Genomic DNA, 21,895 nt, shown 5'->3' with positions numbered 1-21,895 from the left:
CCGGCACCGGCCCCACCCCCACCCCACTCACCCTCCCTAGGCCCCGCCCCACGCTGGTCACGTCCTACACGGTCCTCGTGACGTTCCGTCCACTCTCCGCTCACCCTCCCTAAGCTCCTCCCCACGCTAGCCTCGTCCTACACCGGCCCTGCCCCTCCACTGTTGTGTGGTCCCCGCTCTCCGCTCACCCTCTCTCAGTGCGGCCCCACGCTGGCCCGCCCCTCCGCAGACGTCCGGCCCCCTCTCTTCCTCCCCCAGGCCACGCCCTTCGCGTAATTTCTTACTAACCCGGAAGCGGATTTCCGGAAGAGCAGGTATCGCTCGGTAAGTGAATTGTGGTGTTTGAGGTTTACCTCAGCCCCTTCCCGGCCCCATTCTCCATACCCGGGGCCCACGGATTCCTGCCACTTACTGGTCCCCGCCTCAGGCCCCGTAGCCGCCCGTCAGTCCTGGGGGGAGTTCAGCGTTGCCCTGAGACGCTCAGGACGTCGATCCCTTCGCTCCTCGGTCCTCTGGTCCGTGTCCGTTTCCGGTTGAAGTCGTTCGGAGGCCTCCCACAGAACCCAGTCCTCTTCTGAAACCCTCGCCATCCTCGTCCTCCCGCGGCCGGAAGCACGGTCACCGCCTCAGCGACGCCCGTGGGCCCCGGCCTGACGGTAGAGACCGATCCCGTGCTAGGAACCCCCGTGTACTTAACGTCCCAATCCTGCTCCCGCTGGCTGTGTCTGACGCTGTGTTTGCCCTGTCCACATCCCACTGGAAAAGGGAGCTCTTCCTGGGCAGAGATCAACTGTGATCCCATCGCTTTGAATGTCCAGTTGTGTCCGCAGGATGAGGATACAAGAGGCACAATATAGAGATGGAGGGAGTAAGGGAGAGTCAAGTGGAGGGTGGGAGGTGGGTGGTTACAGTGGACTTTCACAGGAACAGTGACAGAGAGAAAGTGACCTGGGGAGAAAATGGTTCAGGATGTGAAAAGAGACAAAAAGATCAGTACGGAAATAGGGACAGAGTATGTAATCAGACTTTGACCAACAGTAGCATTGGGCGATGGGAGGCTGGATTGCAGTCTCATTAATTTTTTTTTAATTTCTAAATTGCTTTCCCTATTAAATTATTTGTCACATTCAAACTATGAGGCCACAGTGCTTTTCCTGTCCACTATATACTGAAAGTGTTTTGCTGATTAGTAAATAATTTTACAATATTTCTGTGTGCAGTTGTTGGAGATACTGATGATTTTTGTCTTGACATTCAAAACAAAGTTTAAACAGGTATTCTAATACTCAACATCTTCCTTTTTCTCGATATTTTAATTATATGGTCTGAGAGCTAAGGTTTCCAACTAAGTTTATGATTTCTTTGAATTCCCTTTGCCCTTTTTTGTTGTTATTCTTTCACCAAATATCGTGGGATGGGCTGCATAGTCCTGGAACCTTTGTTCTAACTTGTCTCATCATGATAAATACATTGCTCCAAGGTACTTCCATACCTGCCTGACCTTGTATGTTTCCTCATGCCAATAATTAGGTCTTAATATTCCAGTTTTGATGTATAAATGTGATGTTCTGGTAAAAAGAGAAGTTAAAAGCTTTTAATCAGTATGAGTAAAACCATGAAATAGAGAAGCTGCTCTTGCTCAGGAGAAATAGGGGCAGGAATTTTCAGGAGCAGGGGTGAGAAGGGCAAGCCTTACCACTATCAAATGCAGTCCGACTCGTGTATAAGGCCAGTAATGGTTACCTCCACTGGCCTCCTTTTCACATCTCTGCCTGGCCCAAAACACACACAGCACAGGGAAGCTGGGGAGGGAAAGCCCAAGAATTTTATAAATAATCGCTGAACAAAGGTATCTCTCTAGTGAGGAGGTAAGACTTGGCTCTGTGATGGAAAGGCAAAGCACTTGGGATGTTAATGGATGGAAGGGAGCCTGGGAAGCTCAGAGACTGGAGAAAAGGAAAAGCCTGCACATCCTTCCGTGGTGGTCCTGTGTTCCACATACACTACAAGAGTGCAAGGATTGTGACTTGAATGGGACACAAAGACTCACATTCCCACGGCTACCACGTGGCGTGTGGGCTTCACCAGGATTCAGGGTATTGTGAAGCACAAGGTACCATGTGTTCCTCTCCATTGACAAGTTTATTTTCCCTGTTCCCTGGTGGCTTAGTAGGGAGTAGAGGACCATCTATTCCACGTGCTGATTTTCCTCCCCACTTGAGTGCTCGTAGCCCAGGAATGGGACAAGTTATTCAAAGACCTGATTGGCATATTTTCCAAACTGGAAAATTCATTTATCTGATTATTACCCTCTCCTTCCTGAAATGGTGTTCTTAGGACATTCTGATCTCTGACCCTCAGGTATCCTGCCTGACACATTTCCTCACTCACCCACGACTTTCCCTCAGAATTCTCCCCACTCCAGACCAGTTCCATCTCTCTGTGAGCCAGTGACATAGAACTTGTGAAGTGGCTCTGTTTAGGGGGTCTTTGTGAGAAGTGCTTCATGCCCAGACATCAAGTAGGGAAAGGACTGGACACCATGGTATCAGTGAGGTTTGCCAATACATATTGTGCACCAAATCTGGATGTACTGTTAGCTCTTTACACACCAGGATTAAAGAAAGTGCACACAGTAGTAGTGAATCTCAGGAGTGCCTGAAAAATCCTGGAAAAGAATACCAATAAGGGGAAATTTGTTGCACCCAGTTGTGTAATGTATTTGAAGTTTAACAAAGTGAATGTGTGCATTTGAGCTAAAACTATTAACAATTTGCAATAGAAGGCAGAGATTACAAACCAATAGCCATGACAAAATACTTCGGCACTTCACACATGATGAGTGCTTTATTCACTAATTGTTACTTAAAATCAACCTAAATGTCTGACATAAAGAGGGTTTTAAATTGTTAACAGCACATCGATCCCAGTGAGATTTAGTGTTCAAGGATCTGTAAAGAATCAACGCCTCTTGATGGCTGAGGGTTTCTACACTCTGGGTAAGTAGGAGTTTGCTGGGCCAAGAAGTAGCACCTTTCACGTTGTGATAGATTCTGGCCCAGTGACTCCCCCCCCCACCCCCCGCCCAAACTGCAAGGAAATCTTTATCAGTGACCAACTCTTGAGGCATCCCCCCCCTGCAAAACCCAGGAATTAATTACATATATACATTACGTGCATACATACATACAGATTTGGATGAAATGACAACCCTTTGTTTTTATTTTCATTTCACTAGACGTGTAATTTTTTTTTCGTTTTTGTAGACCTATGTATAATTAATTGTTTTTCCAATTCTTTATTTATTTATTTTGAGAGAGAGAGAGAGAAAGAGCACAAGCAGAGGAGGGGCAGAAAGAGAGGAGAGAGAGTCCTAAGCAGGTTCCATGCTGTCAGCACAGCCTGATGTGGGGCTCACTCTCACAAACGATGAAATCATGACCTGAGCTGAAATCAGGAGTTAGACACTTCAACCGAGCCACCTAGGCACCCCTCTAATTCATTTTTGATGTGCATTTACATACTATTTTTTATTTTGTGGTTTAACGATATACACACAGGCACTTACACACTTTGGTATTATGTTTTTGTGGTGAAGCCAAAATCCTTTCTTCATGCTTTTTATTTTTCCTGTGGAAGGCATCACCTATTTCACATTTAAAAGTGTTATGTCCCATTCAGTTGTAATATATCATTGAATATTGTTTATTTTAAGTACTTCATTTCAATTGTGTTAAAGTTTCAGATAATGTAGCAATGCCTGGATGGCTCAGTTGGTTAAGCGTCTGACTTTGGTTCAGGTCACGATCTTGCAGCTGGTGAGTTTGAGCCCCACTCTGTGCTGACAGCTCAGAGACTGTAACCTGCTTCAGATTCTGTGTGTCTTTCTCTCTTTGCCCCTCCCCTGTTCATGTTCTGTGTTTCTCTCAAAAATAAACATTAAAGTTTCAGATAATGTATTTTCAGATAGAATTTGACCTGCTTTCATGTTTTTTCTGTTCCAAATTGTTTTGGCTATAGCCCCACCCAAAATCAAAATTGACACAAAATTGACTTTTAAGATAATTCTCAGTTTGTATGTGAATACATAAAATTTAAATTTAAATTTAAAAATGTAAATTTTTAAAAATTTAAAACTTTTACATTTAGATTGCACCGAATTTCTGTAGTCACTGAGGTTTTTATGTCATGATGTCCTCTAGGTTAAGAATTGGTTTGGCAGCTTTACTCCTGTCATATTATGTCCTCAAAAAGTTTTCAAGACATTTTTATGTGGGTCTACGAGATTATTTCAAATGGAAGCCATAATATTTTGCTGTTGTAAGTAGACTTTGTGTGTGTGTGTGTTTGTGTGTGTGTGTGTTTGCTTAGTTTTTAAATTATATTAACTAAGCAGTATTGATTTCAGTATATTAAGAATAGCTTTGTCTACTTTTTAAAATATTTGTATTAAGTATGATCATTAAAAAGCCTTCTGTTTTTTGGAATTTGAAATCGTGTCTTCAAAGAACAGCTCCTGTTCCGGTTCTTTGGCTCTTCTCTTTCTCTTTTACTTGCCCTGAATCCAGCGTCCTGTGCAGTGGTGAATGGCTGCAGCCCTCACCAGCCCTCCTTTCTCAGCCTTCACTTTAGTGAGACTGCTTCTTTCTCTGCTGCTGAATATGTTTGCTGAGCTTTTCTTGATTAGCAAGAATTATTCCCCCCTATTTGACATGATTTTTAAAGATTTGAAATTATTTTGAAAGGTCATATGTTTTTCTAAGGGTCTATTGATGTGATCTAATTATTGGGGTATTTAAAATTATTTAATGAAGGTAATATGTTTTCTAGTATTGAAGCATTCATTATTGCAATAAACTACACTTGACAATGTTGTATAAGTGCTTTGGGAGAAATCACAAATCCATTGTATGGATGGAATCTGATATATATAGTTTATGTATTAAAATTGGCTGATGGCATTGTTCTTCTTTGTGGATGAATATTCATAACATTTTCTTGGAAATTAACCAATTTCTCCTATATTTACAATAACAATATAATTCCTGTTTTTCTTACATTTAAGTTACTGCTTTTAAATGAATACATGGTCTATTTTATTTTCCAATGTTATTTTTTTCATAAGTCCTTTGTAATTGCTTGATTTCACTGTGCAGACTTTTTATTAATTCCTGTCAAATTTGTTTTTTTCATTTCATTCTTTATTTACTCTTTTTATTCTTCTTTTATAAATATGTGGTTTATTTGTGAACATCTGAAAACTGAAAAGTCTTCTTTCCTTTTTCTTCTCTTGGTTTATAAGTGTTTTCAAACTCACTGAAGGTTTTGGCTTTAACTCTTCTCCAGAGGCTTAAAATGTACAGCAATTCTTGCTTGCTTTACACTGTGGCCAACCAAATGCAAAGGTTACATCTCTAAGAAAATATCTTCAGGTTATATGGTAACATAGTGTTGCAACTTAATATTTATGTCTTTATTGTATTTTAAATGCATTCAAGGAGGAACATTTTTTTTTAAGTACATACACAGCCTGACTCATGATTCACACAAAGTCTGACTCATAATTAGCGATCGATAATAACTGACAAACTTAAAAATGTATTATTTTTGTACTTCCTTTTCTTTTGTTCTCATATGCTTCCACTGCTTTCACTGTCAACACCCTATGCCAGACAAATACCTAAGTATGAAGATTAATCAAACCCTTCCTGATTGCTTTACTGCATTCTTCAGCAAAGACTAATTTGCAAACAAATATCTGTTCCTATTTCTTGCTTGCAATTCTCCAGTGGCTTCCCATTAGCTTTAAAAATTGAAAGAAGAGTCCAATTACAATGACCTTTGGGCCCTGAAATCCACCTGCCTGCCACCATCTCAGGTTCATCCCATTACTCAGCTGCCTGCCAGTATGTTCTCCTTCCCTGGGCACCCTGGGCACTGCAGTGTGTCTACAGTGTTACGTTTGCTCCCTCATGAGGGTGGGGAGGGTGCAGGTACAGGGGTGAGCTTATTTGTATCTCTGCTGAACTTTCTAATGCTTTCCCAAGTAAAATTTTAAGGTATCAGATAAATGATATGTGCATTTTAAGAGTGTTTCCCCACTTCCGCAAATGAAATGTTTTAGTATATGTATATAGAATATCCTTGTCATTATTTCTTTAAAAATCTCTAGTTCTAAACTAGACAACTCCTCAAGAACAGATGATCTCTCTGCTTTATTCGTCCATGTAATTTCATTGTTTGGTATAGTCTGACTTGAAACATATTTATTTAAAAATTTTTTAATGTTTAGTTATTTTGAAAGAGAGAGAGAGAGAGACAGCATGAGTGGGGGAGGGGCAGAGAGAGAGGGAGACAAAGAATCTGAGGCAGGCTCCAGGCTCTGAGATGTCAGCACAGAGCTGGACGCAGGGCTCGAACTCACAAACTGTGAGATCATGATCTGAGCGAAAGCTGGATGCTTAACTGACTGAGCCACCCAGGTGCCCCTTGAAACATATTTATTAAGGACAAAAGGAGATCATCACTTTTTTCTCAAAGACTCAGATGTTGCAGTAAATAGGTTGAAAAGACAGAACATATAAAAGATACATGAAAATCAAAACATTCGTCAACTAATGGTTTTCTACTAAAATTATATATACTAAAGATCTTTTGCTGTCATAAGATTAAAATGTTTAGAAAACCACAAAGTATTTCTTTTCTTAATTTTTTTTAATGTTTATTTATTTTGGGGAGACAGAGTACAAGCAGGGGAGGGGCAGAGAGAGAGGGAGACACAGAATCCGAAGCAGGCTCCAGGCTCCCAGCTGTCAGCACAAAGCCCAACGTGGGGCTTGAACCCATGAAGTGCAGGATCATGACCTGGGCTGAAGTCGGGCGCTCAACCGACTGAGCCACCCAGGCGCCCCTACAACAAAGTATTTCTTATGGCATCCTACCTGATAGGAAAATACATTGTATGATTTTTCCTCCAAAATAATATATTCTATTAGGAATGTCTTAATATCTTAAAATTTTTATTCCTTTGCCATCAGTTTAAAATATATACTATTTAGAGACAGTAGAAATTCCATGGTTGTCAGAGGGTGAAGGTGGGGAAGAGGAATGGGAGTGGTTTAATGGGAAGAAGGTTTCAGGTTTAGAAGATGGAAAGAGTTGTAGAGATAGATGGTGGTGATGTTACACAACATTATGAATGTATTTAACACCACTGGATCATACACTTGAAAATGATTAGAATGAGGGGCACTTGGACTAGAGCAGAGCTCAGTCAGTGGAACGTGTGACTCTTGATCTCAGGGTTGTAAGTTCAAGCCCCACGTTGGGTGTAAAGATTGTTTAAAAATCTTAAAAAACCATGATTAGAATGGTAAATGTATGAATTTTACCACAATAAAATAAAATAGAAAAATATCCTACTTATAGTAAAATCAGTTCTTACAGTGATTGTTCACTCTGGAAATAAAACATCAAGTTATATAATTCATTTACTTAGTGGAAAAATCTCATTTTTGGAAAGTGAGGGGAGAAATCAAAGAGTTCAAAGGCATGGAGAAGATTTGAAATATTTAAGGAACATGGAAGAGTTACTAGTTACCAAACAAGAACAGTGTTGCCAGATATATGTGGATGCCACTGTGAGTTGTGACTTCACATATAGAGAAGGGTCAGCATTCTAATGCTGTGCTGCCAGATACAGTCATGGAACAGGCAGGTATTTGGAGTTCCTTTCTGTTGGGGCCTTGATGAGCAGATATAATGAAAAAGACATAAATGACGTTAGTCTGGGCAAATATCTATCGAAATGGGCGACAGAATTAAACTGGGCAGTAACAATGAGGAGGGCTGGAGGCTAACATTTAGGAATTCTGGCAGTGCCATGGTTCTTACGTGGTAGAAAACATGGACACATGGGCAGATTTTAGAGAGTAAGATAAAAACAGGGTGGCACCTCTGATCGCTAATGTTAGGGGTACTATTCCAGGTAAAATCTGGGTGGGATGTGTAACCCTTAAAGAATCTGATATTAGGAGGCAGGAAAGGAAAATTCAAATTCTACCTATATCACTTTCTAACGTATGCTTATGTGTATGTATATGCTGGTGCGTGTGTAGTTGTGTCCTATGACTAAAGTTTCCTGGACTGATGATGACGGCATTGATTAATAAATTAATAACAAAACCATAACTAGCAGAATTATTTTGAGGAATAAATGAACAACTGTATGTAAATTTCCAAGCACAAAGTCACATAAACTAAAACTATTGTTACCTTGTCTTGATGTGAGATACAAATGGGTGAGTTGAACCCACTTATGTTTATGACTTATTATTATCATTTCTCCATGAAATATACTTACTATGGATGTTTTAGGGGGAGGACTTACAATTTACAAATGTTTTCAGAGATATACACATACAGAAAATCAAACCATGAAATTCAGGAAAGTTGTATCTAATGCAGATTTCAGTGAACAATTTTCTAAAACTTTAGTTGGAGTAAATAAATGCCCTCCTAAAATCCTTTCATTGTATAATTTCTGCGAGTACTACCCTGTAAAGATTGTTAGACATGACAATAATGCCATAACCCACATGTTCCTACGGTTTTCTGATGCAGGGGATTTTAAGGGTTAAATATGTGGCATGGGTGTCATTGATCCTCAAAATGAAGTAAGTCGCTGAATTGATTAACCTTACCATAAAATGCATTCTTAATTCTGTTGTTTCATAACCAAACCCATTCAGAACAAATCGAAAGGTAAATGTTGAGGGAGTGATATTGCTGGAGACCCTTCTTGGAGGAGACCATGATTGATACGGAATTCAGAGGGCTGAGGGAGGGAAGAATAGGAATGGAGTGAGATACCAGAGGGCTGAGGAGCCAAGGAAAGTGCTAGTCAGTACACAAACTAATACCTCAGCCTGAGAACTTCCACATATGCCAGAAATCCTATTTTGGAATCAGGAGGAAGTGGGTTTGCACATTCTTCCTAAATTGAGGGTACTTCTATCTTCTCTCCAAGCAACAAGAGTCAGAGCCTTAACTTTTTCCCTGGTAGTGGAGAGCCATCCCCCTGCAACCCCATTTCCTTTGGAGTACAGTGCATGTTTCTGTCGTTTGTGCTGGGGATCACTTCCAGGTAAAGAACTGGGGCTTCATAACAAGTGGGTATGGAAAATGTGGGCAACTGGAGTTTCATGGCTCCTTTCTCCTTCCTCAGCTTTGCCTCCTGTTGCTTGGACTATATGAGTGAAAACCCAGAAGACAGAATGGAATCACAAGTGAGTAGGGAAGTATTCTTTCTACTGAAATATCATGTCCATTGCCATCATATGGCTATGTATCTCCTACAAGCATTCATGTTCTAAGTACACTCAAGTTTTTCAAGAATCTGAACTTGAAGTTTTCCAAGAACTATGAAATTAAGGATTCTTCATGTGGTAATTTCCTTCCCAATGTTACACTAAGATATCAGCCTAGTTTAATGCCGGGTATTTACCAGACAGGTATCAGAGATTTTCTTTTTCCATATCCATCCCATGGCGTTCTTGGCACCAAAAATACACTCATTAACCATTTTATTGACTATATTGGGCTTAGGATTGAGGTCAGTGCAGGTGATAAAGATGATTAAGAGCAAAACCTTACAGCCCAATAGGGAGGCAGCTGTTCCCACAGGTGAGCTCCAGTGCAGTATCCTATGTGCTTGCTGCAGGGAGTGCTAATTAATACTGAGGGGAGATGAATGAGGAGTCATTCTCTTTTTTTCCCCCAAATTTAAACCTTGTAAAAGTTTTGATACAATGTATTTGTACTTTTTGAAATTTATGAAAGAGAAAACAAATTCTCATTACTTCTCATGTACCAAATCCTACTTTTCCCCTCTTTGTAATTTCCCTCTGTTCAGATTTGGTAACTGGAAACAATGTATAGGGAGTATGGTTTTCTTAGTTTTGGCTGTAATTCAGTAAAAGGAGCATAGGAGGTAAAATAAAATTTAAGGACCTCTGGAAACTTTTGATGAGTTGAAGAGACAAGAACAATACTGGCTTTAAGTATGCTTGAACTGAGACACAAGGTAAAGAAACAAAAAACAGTGTTAACTGCTATTGGGAGGACTCAGGCCATAGGAAGGGTCAGGAAATACTATCTTTCATTACACAAGTCTCAGAGCCTCTGGCTTGTGCTCATGAACCATTTAGCTTTATACTTTATAATGAACAATGTAGTTATGTGAAGGCTAAAGGATGTGCCTGCTGATCTCCCATCTTGTATGAATTCTTTTCAGTTTTGCAGAATTATGGACAGTGCTTCAATATCATCTGACATTTATTGAATAATAAAACTAGAAGTTGTGTTTAGTGAAATATTTGCTAGGGGTGCCTGGGTAGCTCAGTCACTTGAGCATCCAACTCTTGATTTCAGCTCAGGTCATGATCTTACAGACCTGAGTTTAGGCTCCACACTTTGGTCTCTCTCTCTCTCTTTCTCTCTGCCTCTCCCACACTCACTCACGTGCGTATGTGTGCGTGCACATGCTCTCTCAAAAGCATTTAAAAATTTCTAAAAATTAAAAAAAAGAAATGTTTGTTCATTAGCAGTTTGCTATGTCATTGGATCTTTAAGAACTCATAAAAGGTCACTACACCATTTCATGGATGATGAAACTGAAGTCATAAAGAGGAATAATCTAATCGTAGTACTTAAAAAGTGGCAGGTTGTATATAATGAGTCCATAGATTTTTTGAAATTGGTGGAGAATAGTGTTTTAAGTTTTCAGGAGAAACTTTTATACTCATGATGTGAAGGCCTTTTTTTTTTTTTTTAAATAAAGTTTATTTTGAGACAGAGAGAAGCAGCACAAGTGGGGTAGGGGAAGAGAGAAGAGGGAGAGATTGAGAATCCCAAGCAGGCTTCACACTGTCAGCACAGAGCCTGATGCAGGGCTCAAACTCACAAAACTGCCAACTGAGCCACCTGGGTAACCCGAACTGGAAATCTTAATTACAAGTTTATTAGGAAATTCTCAGGTTATATTATGCCACATCTCATTTGGTATCTCTTTATAATGAAAGTTATGTATTTAGAATGTGTATGCCTGTGGGTCTATCTGAAAGTCAGATGTCCAGGTGTGCACTGCAAATGATGACCGAACCCAGCATCCTATTTGAATGTTCTGTACCTGCAGCCCCCACTTCCTTAGTGCTGTTACATATACCACCCTCCCCTGAATATTGGCAGAAATGGCCCTGTCTGAAAACAATGTCCATAATGCTCTAGGAATCAGTGACCTTTGAGGATGTAGCTGTAGACTTTACCCAGGAAGAGTGGACCCTACTGGACTGGTCCCAGAGAAAACTCTTCAGAGATGTGATGCTGGAGAACATAAGTCATCTAGTCTCAGTTGGTGAGTCTCTTACTATTTATCATGTATGTATACGTTTATCCATTCACTCATTCATTCAACAGCCATGTAGAAGAGCTTCCTCATTTCTCACCGCAGATTCTGTCTTGATTCTTTCTTAACTCTCACAACTACCTTACAGCAGTCTTCTTCACGTTTTACTTTAATTTGTCATCCCACTAGAATGTAATCTTCCTCACACAATTTCATGCCATTCTTGCTACTTAATCTCCAGAACACTCAAACAGTGGTGAGAACTCATTATTTTTGAATTGATAGCTAAATGTATTGACTTTTTAAAAAAGAATTTTTTTCCTGTGGGGGCTGTGGTTAGATCAGACCACAGTATTAAAAAAAACAAAACAAAACAAAAAACTTTTCCACATAGAATCTAGATGTTTCTGGTGGAGTTATTATCTGTTGGATTTGTTTGGGATACAGTATTCAAACACTGTGAGAACTTGTATCTTCTCACTGTATTAAAATATCGAAGATTGCACGGTTTGTCTTTGAACTTGGTTGGGTGTCAGTAATAGGTCCTTAATGTCTTTGGGAACAAGTGAAGAGTTAAGCTTTTGTTGGTGAAGGACTATCCATGTTGTTTCCAACATATTCTTCCCTGGGATGACTTTTAGAGGTTATCTTATTCTTTCTCATTAGTTGGCCCTATATTGATGATCATGTACTGTTTGGGGCACAAAACCCAAAATTTGATTATCTTTTTTCTACTAACAGGCAAACAACTCTACAAATCAGATACAATTTTCCACTTGGAACAAGGAGAGCAACTCTCCACAGAAGGGATAGGTTTGCTGCAATGCCAGAGTCTAGGTGAGCTACATGAAGAGCCTAGTCAGTGAGTGAGTAGGCCCTAAGAATCATGAAATGAAATTTAGTGACTTTTTTTTTAAGATAGACAATGTGATGGGGGAAATTTCTTCAGATGTTGACATTATACTTTATAGGTGTCAATTTCTATTCTGTCTTTGGCTCGGGGAGGGTAATAGTTATGTACTTACTGGTTACAATTCACAAAAATGTCCCTGTTTCTTTCTTCTATGAAGATTTTCCCTCTCTTTTCATTCCCAAATTGTCATCTCCATCTTATGTTTCTCATATTTCAGTCCTGAAAATGTCAACTGCTGATGTCCTATAATTGTTTCTTCTTAAAGTATTCCTTAATTTGGCATTTTTCCTTCCCATCTCTGTTAGTATTTGAAACCTATTCAAATGAGCATTTAGTGTCTTCAGCATTTTAATTCCCTCAATGTCACTGTGGCAATTTTTTCCCCAATCTTTTCAGATAGGGAAGATGATCTTAAAAAACAAGAAATAATATTCATGCAACATATCTACAAGAAGGACACAACATTAATCAGTGCAATGGTAAGCTTTAAGGGTGTGGACCTGTTCTTACAAATGATCTGGGTATTGAATAAGTAAGGAATTGGGCATAGTTACGCAACCATAATTGAGATTGGAATCAAGGGCTTTCACAGTAGGAAGTTTTGGTTAGTTTGATTTTAGGGAAGAAATTAATCTGAGGTCAAAACCATACTTGAGTTCTTGTAAAGAGATAGCTGCATAATCATGACTTATACCTAACAGTTGAAACCTAATAATGATATCTGTGCATTTGGGATGCTACAAAAATCTCTTTGCTTGCTGGAATGTAATACCCTGTGTTTACGTAACTAATATAAAAAGTTTTGTAGGACTGTCACTGAATGATGACTGTAGAATTTATACGTAGATGAAATGAAGGAAGGAATAAATATGAGCAAATTTTTAACAGTCTCTCATTTCCTTTCAAAAACCAGAAATCTCACACCCAAGAAGATCCTTTTGAATGCAATGATTTTGGAGAAAATTTTACTGAAATATTAACGTGGACTCAATATGTGGTACCTAAGATGGGAAAGAATCCCTATATTGGCAACAAATGTGGACAAGACAGCAGTTATTTGACATCCATTAATATACATAAGCAGAGTCATGCTACAAGTAAACCATATGAATGTCATCAAGGTGGGAATGCCTTTATTCAAAGCTCTGCCCTTAGACAACCCAATAATACTCAAAATGGAGAGAAAACATTTGAATGTCATGAATGTGGGAAAGCTTTTGGAAAAAGTTCTAACCTTAGGCGACATGAGCTGATTCACACTGGAGTGAAACCGCATGGATGTCATCTATGTGGGAAAGCCTTCACTCATTGTTCTGACCTTAGAAAACATGAGAGAATTCACACTGGAGAGAAATCATATGGATGTCATCTGTGTGGGAAAGCCTTCAGTAAGAGTTATAACCTTAGACGACATGAGATGATTCACACTAGAAAAAAACCTCATGAATGTCATCTATGTGGGAAAGCCTTCACTCATTGTTCTGACCTTAACAAACATGAAAGAACTCACTTTGGAGAGAAACCATATGGATGCCATCTATGTGGGAAGACATTCAGTAAAACATCTTACCTTAGACAACATGAGCGAACTCATAATGGACAGAAACCGTATGAATGTCACCTCTGTGGGAAGGCATTCACTCATTGTTCTCACCTTAGAAAACATGAGAGAACTCACACTGGAGAGAAACCATATGAATGTCATCTATGTGGGAAAGCCTTCACTGAATCTTCTGTCCTTAGACGACATGAGAGAACCCACACTGGAGAGAAACCATATGAATGTCATCTGTGTTGGAAAGCCTTCACTGACTCATCTGTCCTTAGACGACATGAGAGAACTCACACTGGGGAGAAACCATATGAATGTCACCTATGTGGGAAAGCTTTCAATCACTCTTCTGTCCTTAGACGACATGAGAGAACTCACACTGGTGAGAAACCATACGAATGCAATGTATGTGGGAAAGCCTTCAATAGAAGCTATAACTTTAGACTGCATAAGAGAATCCACACTGGAGAAAAACCATATAAATGTTATGTATGTGGGAAAGCCTTCAGTAAATATTTTAACCTTAGACAACACGAGAAAACACATGTAAAGGTAATAAATGCAGAAGATTCGCCACCTATAGCTTCAAACTATAAACACACTTGAGGGCCCAAACACCTAAGAAACACTTTGTAATATGTATGGGAGAGCCTTTATTCATCCTTATGACTTCACTCAACTGAAGTTAATCCAAAATGGGAGAGAATCCATATATGGGCCATCTGTATGACAAAGCCTTTCGATAATGGACTGACCTGGGAGTCAATATATGACCTGGGAGAATGTAAATGAAGTGAGTGTGGAAGAATTTTCATCCACAGTTCTGTTAAAGTGGAGAAGTCACATGTCAGAGATAAATCTATGTCAGTAATCAATGTAGAAATACTTTTCATTTATCCTTTAAATAAATTGCACAGGAAAGATTCTAGATCAGTAATCACTTTGTACTCATTCAATTGAGCAACACACTTGCATGCAGAAGAAAACTCAGTGATGTGTATCTGCTAAAACAAGAAATAAGTGGGAAAGAATCATTACCGGGAAGACGAGAATTTTGTTGCCAAAGGGTTTTGTTCAGTGAGAAGTAGGACATGAAAGTGGCTGAAGACATTTTGGAGTATCCTGAGTGCCTCATATACTTACAATAATCTCTGTAGTGACAAAAAACACTGGCAAAGCTGAAAGCAGAAGCAAAGACAATCTGACCTTGCCTATATCCCCATCACAACAGCTGCAAATCCACAAATCACCAAGTAAGAATGAGACCTGGGAGTCCCAGCACCTCCCACATGCAAATGCAGAAAGCTAGGAAAGTAGTTGGTGCTTCTCTACTGCCAGGATAACAAGAGAAGGCCAAGTCATTAGTACTCATTTGAACATGATTAGTAATCCTGCTTCACAGTGGCAAAAAAGAGAATGTAGATGCTTATTATTAATTTATAATATTATTATGAGGGAGTATGCAATGCCCTTTTCAATCCCCCACTTTATTTCTGTTCTTTGGATTGAATATTATATATTATTGTTGTGTCCTCAAACTGACTTTTGTTTTCAGTGTGTAAAGTCTATTAAACTCCATTAATGTCGGAGGACATAATTTCTGAAACCTAGAACTACTAAATTTCTCCATCTTTTCATATTTCTTATAACTTCTTTTTAGTGTAATATAAAATTTTCCTAACTCCAGTCTCAAGATACATGTGGATTTGTTCATTTTGTCTTTTTTATTTTTCCATTACCTTTCCTGTTTTGCAGTGATCTTTTTGTTGTTTTTTTGTTTGTTTGATTGATTTCACACGTGGTCTTAAAAAAAGGAAGGGGCTGAAGTTGATATTGTTTTACCTAGAGAAGTTTATTATTCTCTTACATCATTTCTTCCATTCAGGAATTGAAATAGTCATAAAAACGGGGCACCTGGGTGGCTCAGCTGGTTAAGCATGCAACTCAGTTTCAGCTCAGGTCATAATCTCAGTTTGTGAGTTTGAGCCCCACATCGGGCTTTGTGCTGACTGCATGGAGCCTGGTTGGATTCTCTCTCTTCTGCTCCTCCCCTATTCATGCTCGCTCGCTCGCTCTCTCTCAAAATAAACTTTACACTCAGGTTAGGTTACAGCTTTGATTTTATTCAAACATCCATGCCTTTCAGGTCATTCTTCTAAACTTATTGAAGACACCTTCTTAAGTACTATCAACTGAGAAGCTAAAATGCTTTCTTTTCCTCTGTGTCCCCACCTAAAAAATCTATGGGGAAAAGGATCACAGTATTGGACATTCTCTATATTTCAATCAGCCTATGCCAGCCCACATGTTTACATATCGATCTACTTGTTATTCCCTGGTAGTGAACTTCTGCCTATGAGTTTCACTGTGTGTACTAAGCAAATTCACCCAGGTGTGGAAATCAGATGACCTCTTCTCTTCCTGGAATTGTGGTTCTTACAGCCCTCTCTGATTCCACAAATCTCTGAATTTGGAACAATATAACTTTTATTTGAATCTTTAATTTCCTCTTGTGTGTCTTGTCTCTCTACTCACACATATTACCTGGAAGCAGAAGCCTCAATATTTTGCTTAAACAAAGTGAAACTAGCATTGTGGCAGCAGGCCTGTGAAACTTACTGGGGCCGTGGTGAAGGGAAGGCCAGATCCTGACCAGTGAAAAACTAGAATCCAGGATCTGAATGGTTCAGAGCTGGGGAAACCTGTGTGCACTTGTGATGGGGGCTGTGAGTGGGAGGGTTGTTGAGTTTGGACACAACGTTGGGGACTGAGTTATGAAGATATGTGGTGGAAAGCCTATAGGTTGAGGGATCAAAGATCCTAAACTCTCCACCAGGGGAAAGGACCAAGGCCACTTTGAGGCAACAATCCCAAGGTGAAAATGTGAGGTGATATGTGTTAGAGGAAGGAGGGGGAGGTACAGAAACACCTGAGTAGGGTAGATGAGGCATGGACTGCTGACACTGGCCATTTGTTTCTCAAGGCCCAGCACCACCTGACCCAAGCCTCACAGTCCCTGCCCCTTCCTGGGTGAGGAGGGATCTTTGGCCACACCCCTCTTTGACCAACACCACCTGCCCTACAGTTTCCTGCTGAGCTAGAAGCAGATTTCCTGGAGCAAAGGTGCCACTCTAGTGGGGTGGACCAGGTGCTCCTGTCTTTGAGATTCAAATCCTGCATCCATTGGCCCCCTCCCCACCCATTCTCCACATCTGGTTGCAGGGGTCCCTGCAGACATCACAGTCCATGTACCTGTCCATACCATCATCAGAGAGGCCCACATCATCCTGAGAGGCTCAGGATACTGGTCATTCTGCTGCCAGGTAGGACTCATTTTGTTTCTGGTTAAGAAGTAATGGGAAGCTATCCCTGTCTGCACTTTCTGCCTTTCAGCTTTTCATGGACTCCTGTCCCAATCAATGTCAGGTCACAATTAAGGGAAATGGATTATTGCCCTTCACCACCCATCAAACCTGTTGGCACTTAAGACCACCCCCCAGATGCCATGCCAACCCCAGTCTTAGGATTCTGCAGACCCTAGTCCTCTCCTGAGACCCCTTTTTTCTTGGGAGCTGCACCCGGCTGCTTCTTAGGCCCTCCCTTCAGTCTACCTTAAAGGAGGTCCCTGAGCCTTGGACAGGGGAGGTCACCAACCTCTCCTGACATCCCATGTCCTGTCCCAAACTTCACCTTCCTTGCTGTGCCTGGCATGGTGTGTTTACATTCCCAGTGTTTCACTGGAAAGTGAACTCTTCCCAGGAGGTGGGCATCTTTAGTACATCCATACAGATGTCTGAGTTGCATGTGAGGATAAGGAAGAAAAAACATATCAAAGAGGGAAAACAAGTGAGACAGAATAAGTCAGAGAAAGTGAGGTGGAATGAAAGAGAGTAAAATAAAGGTTGGGTGGTGGGGGAGAGTGGGTCCAATGAACTCATGAAGATATAATGGGAGCAAAATAAGTGATCTGGATGGGGCAGCTGGGTGGCTCAGTCAGTTGGGTGTTCGACTTTGGCTCAGGTCATGATCTCGCAGTTCGTGGGTTCAAGCCCCACATCGGGCTCTGTGCTGACAGCACAGCAACCTGGAGCCTGCTTTGGATTCTGTCTCCCTCTCTCTCTCTCTGTCCCTCCCCCACTCGTGCTCTGCCTCTCTCAAAAATAAATAAACATTAAAAAAAAAATAAGTGATATGGACAAGAATCAGTGGGATAAATGAAAATAGGTAAAAATGGGAAGAACAGAGATAGAAGAGGACAGAATAGAAGCAGGCCTTAAACAACAGCAGCACAGGGGACAAAGGGGGTGGATGCCATAATCATTACATTTTAAAAATTGTTCTAAATTACTTCTTCCTCAAAATTTATTGTGTCACATGAAAAGCACTCAGTGTTTTTCAGTATAATATACTGGAAATATTCTTCAGTCCTTGTTAAACAATTTTGCATCATTTCAATATACAGGGTGTAAGGATATTAGATTTTTTATATAAATCAGTAAAACCTTGTTTAACCAGTTACTCTAATATTCAGCACCATCCTTCCTCTCCTTATGGGATCTTCGGACTTAATAAACAGTAAGCTCAACATTCAACATGATTAATGGATTGCATAAAGTCATTTCTGTAGCAGACTTTTCAGGGTTTTCTGGATCTTTTACTTATAATTTTATGCAAACATAAAAACTTTCCTTCGTACCCTCTTTTTTTGCCTTCCTGTGAAAGGACTCCCTATTTTGTTGTTATGAGATATCACTTTCTGAGAAAACAGACTTCATCAATATGCCAGAATAATTTTCTATTGTCTTCCTCTTAAAGAACACTGATTGGACAATCATCCATGGATGAGAGGGCCTGTGTGGAAATCCAGGAGTCCAGTGGAGAAGCTCCAGCACACTGTTGGAGCAAGAAAAAAGAAGACTAGGTGCATTAAAAAGGACAAGAGCCCAAAGTTTCACCCTTCCCCAGGATGGCACATCTCAGTGGCCAAGAGGCCATCCTGGCCCATGTCTTCTCCCATGGGGGAAAGGGACAGCATGTGAGTGACGTGCTCCTCTAGCTGTGTGGGATGCTGCCAAAGAAACCCAGTTCTTTCTACAGTACTGGGATGTGCTGCATGACTTGGAACTGGGAAGCACCTGTGAGAAGAGCACATGGAGCTCTTTGAAGACTTCAAAGAGGTGTGGACCCTACTAACTCCATAGCAGACTCTATCAGGAAGCATGTCCACAAGCTGCCAGGGACACTGCACTTCTAGACACCCCAGTTGATATAAGAGTTCCCCCCAGTGCTCAGTACACAACTCCAAACCATGTGGTTAACTACCTTGAGTGCACTCCCAACTGTGTCCAGAGTGAGCACTTGCAGATGACTAGTGACAAGCAGACAAGACTGGCCCAACTCTATGGGGTTGTGAGTCAACACAAAACTAAAGCATTTAGCACCATACTAGGGAAAGCAACAGGGAGGCTCTCTGCACGTGACCTGGCTTTGCAGTATCAAGAGAAGGCATACAATCAGGAATTCCACCCCCGCTCCCACAACAGGGGACAAGAAATGCAGTGCAGGACTATACACAGAAAAGGTATGAGAAAGGATATAGCAAATACAAGATGTAAAAGAACATAAAAAATGAAGGAAACATGAAACTCCCAAAGTCACACAATAGTTTTCCAGCAACAACCACAAAGAAATGGAAATGTGCAAGTTTCCCATTAGAAGACTTCAAAACAGTTGTTTGAAGGAATCTCAGTGAGCTACAAGAAAACACAGAACAATTCAACAGAATGAAGAAATCAGTACATGAACAAATTGGGAAGTTAAAGTGACAGAAATTTTAAGAACTAAACAAACGTTGGAGAAGAATACAATAAACGAAATAAAAAATGCAATGGGGTACAGCAATAACAGACTGGATCTAGCAAAAGAAAGAATCTGTGAGTAGAAGAGAGGTCATTTGAAATCACCCAATGAGAGGAGACCAAACAAAAATAATGAAAAAGAGTAAAGAAAGAATATATTAACACAGGGTACCATTAAGACTTTATGTAAGTCCCACAGTAAGAGTTGGAGAAAGTGGCACACAGCTTATTTAAGAAAATAATGACAGAGAATTTCCCAAATCTAGGGAGAGAATAGGACATCCAAGTTCATGAAGCTCATAAATCCCTAAAAAAAAAAAAAATTCTAACCAAAGAAATTTCTAAGACCTCCTATAGTAAGACGCCAAACATCAAAGGCAAAGAGAGAATATTGAAGGCAGCAAGAAAAGAAGTTTATCACTGAATGGGGCAGCCCCTGCCCCAGCAAGACTGTGAGAGTTTCTCAGCAGAAACCTTGTAGGCCAGGAGGGGGTAGACTAACATACGCAAAGTACTGAGGGGAAAAAAACCTGCCAAACTTAACATTTCACCTAGCAAAGGTTTCTTTCTAAATGAAGGAGAGAGAAAGACATTCCCAGATATACAAAAGCTGAGGCAATGCATCACCCATGAACTTCCCTACAAGAAACGCTGAAGGGAGTTGAAACGGAAAGGACACTAGTAACAAAAAACAAACAAGCAAAAAAGCACATAATGTAGTTAAATGCAGAACTCTACAATACAGAATTCTAACTGTATACAGTTATACAGTTATACAGTGACTCACTAACCACTTACTTCCAGCATACAGGTTAAAGGACAAAAGTTCTGAAAATAACAATAGCTACCATAACTTTTTAAGGACACACAATATGAAAAGAAATTATGATACTGAAAACAAAACATGAGGGGGAAAGTTAAGTTGCTTATCAGCTTACATTAGACTTACATCTAAATGATGTTTTATGTAAGTCTTACAGTAACCACACAGCAACAATAAATACACAAGATAAAAAGGCAGGAATCAAAGCATACCACTACAGAAAATCATCAGTACACAAAGACAGGAAGAAAGGAACAAGAGAACTGCAGAACATCCAGAAAAGATCTAATAAGATGGCATTAGTAAACCTTGCCTATAATAATTATTTAAAATGTGAGTGGATTAAATTCTACAATAAAAAGGCATATACTGGCTGACTGGATTAAAAACAATTCCCAGGGGCGCCTGGGTGGCCCAGTCGGTTAACCATCTGACTCTTGGTTTGGGCTCAGGTCACGAGGTCATCGGATGGAGCCCCACATTGGGCTATGTGCTGACAGCATGGAGCCTGTTGGGATTCTTTCTCTCTCCCTCTCTCTCTGCCCCTCCTCCACTCGTGCTCACACACACTCTTTCAACATAAACATTAAAAAAATATCCAAATATATGCTACCTACAAAAGATTCACTTCAGTTTTTTTTTTTTTTTAACATTTATTTATTTTTGAGACAGAGAGACAGAGCATGAATGGGGGAGGGTCAGAGAGAGGGAGACACAGAATCTGAAACAGGCTCCAGGCTCTGAGCTGTCAGCACAGAGCCTGACGCGGGGCTTGAACTTGCGGACCGCGAGATCATGACCTGAGCTGAAGTCGGCCGCTTAACCGACTGAGCCACCCAGGCGCCCCTCACTTCAGTTTTAAAGACACACACAGACTCAAAGTGGTGAAACAGAAAAACATAGTCCATGTCAATGGAAATCCTGAGACAGCAGAGGTAGCTATACTTTTATCAGATAAAATGGACTTTAACTCAAAAGCTGTAACAAGAAACAAGACTATTATGTGTCGACACAGAGATGAGTTCATCAAGAAAATATAACGTGTAAGTATATTAAATGATATAATACTCAGACTAAAATCAACAGAATATTTTTATAATAACAGAACAGGGGAAGATAAAGGTGATAACATGAAGATTTATATTTCAATGTATAAAAATTATAACTAAAATAGATCAAAGTGCACGTTTGTGTAAATGACTGTGTGCGTGATAAAACTACAGAATATGAAATATGTAAAATTACATGAAAAATGAGCCAAGGAGGAAAACTAATTGACAGGGACATGTCTATGAAACACAACTGTATTAGCAACATTTAGTAATCAGTGAGATATAAATAAGAC

General features: G+C 40.1%; 1 protein-coding gene and 1 long non-coding RNA gene across 6 annotated transcripts in view; one reads left to right on the top strand and one right to left on the bottom strand.

The window, feature by feature from the left end:
- The window catches only part of LOC131506299 (uncharacterized), a 31,655-nt gene extending 30,842 nt beyond the window's left edge, over window positions 1–813 (bottom strand). Inside the window, exon 1 of the long non-coding RNA XR_009258841.1 lies at window positions 413–813. This is a non-coding gene — a long non-coding RNA (uncharacterized LOC131506299). The remainder of the gene's footprint in view (window positions 1–412) is intronic.
- Window positions 96–21,130, top strand: ZNF596 (zinc finger protein 596). 5 transcript variants are annotated; one of them, XM_058719770.1, is made up of 7 exons: window positions 108–324; window positions 1,862–2,113; window positions 9,227–9,287; window positions 11,287–11,413; window positions 12,146–12,241; window positions 12,714–12,796; window positions 13,231–14,797. In XM_058719770.1, exons 3-7 carry the CDS (start codon window positions 9,252–9,254, stop codon window positions 14,473–14,475), a joined length of 1,587 nt encoding a protein of 528 aa, XP_058575753.1. In that variant the 5' UTR covers window positions 108–324; window positions 1,862–2,113; window positions 9,227–9,251; the 3' UTR covers window positions 14,476–14,797. The 5 variants fall into 5 exon arrangements, with proteins under 5 accessions (XP_058575755.1, XP_058575753.1, XP_058575751.1 ...); XM_058719772.1 differs by lacking the exons at window positions 1,862–2,113; window positions 12,714–12,796; window positions 13,231–14,797 and adding exons at window positions 17,092–17,192; window positions 18,685–21,130 and having other exon boundaries at window positions 96–324; XM_058719768.1 differs by lacking the exon at window positions 1,862–2,113 and having other exon boundaries at window positions 109–324.
- Window positions 21,131–21,895: the final 765 nt, after the last annotated feature.

This window comes from Neofelis nebulosa, chromosome 3 (assembly GCF_028018385.1).
Source record: "Neofelis nebulosa isolate mNeoNeb1 chromosome 3, mNeoNeb1.pri, whole genome shotgun sequence".
Taxonomy (NCBI): domain Eukaryota; kingdom Metazoa; phylum Chordata; class Mammalia; order Carnivora; family Felidae; genus Neofelis; species Neofelis nebulosa.
Note: the sequence above shows the minus strand (reverse complement) of the source record. Positions and strands in the feature narration are given on the sequence as shown.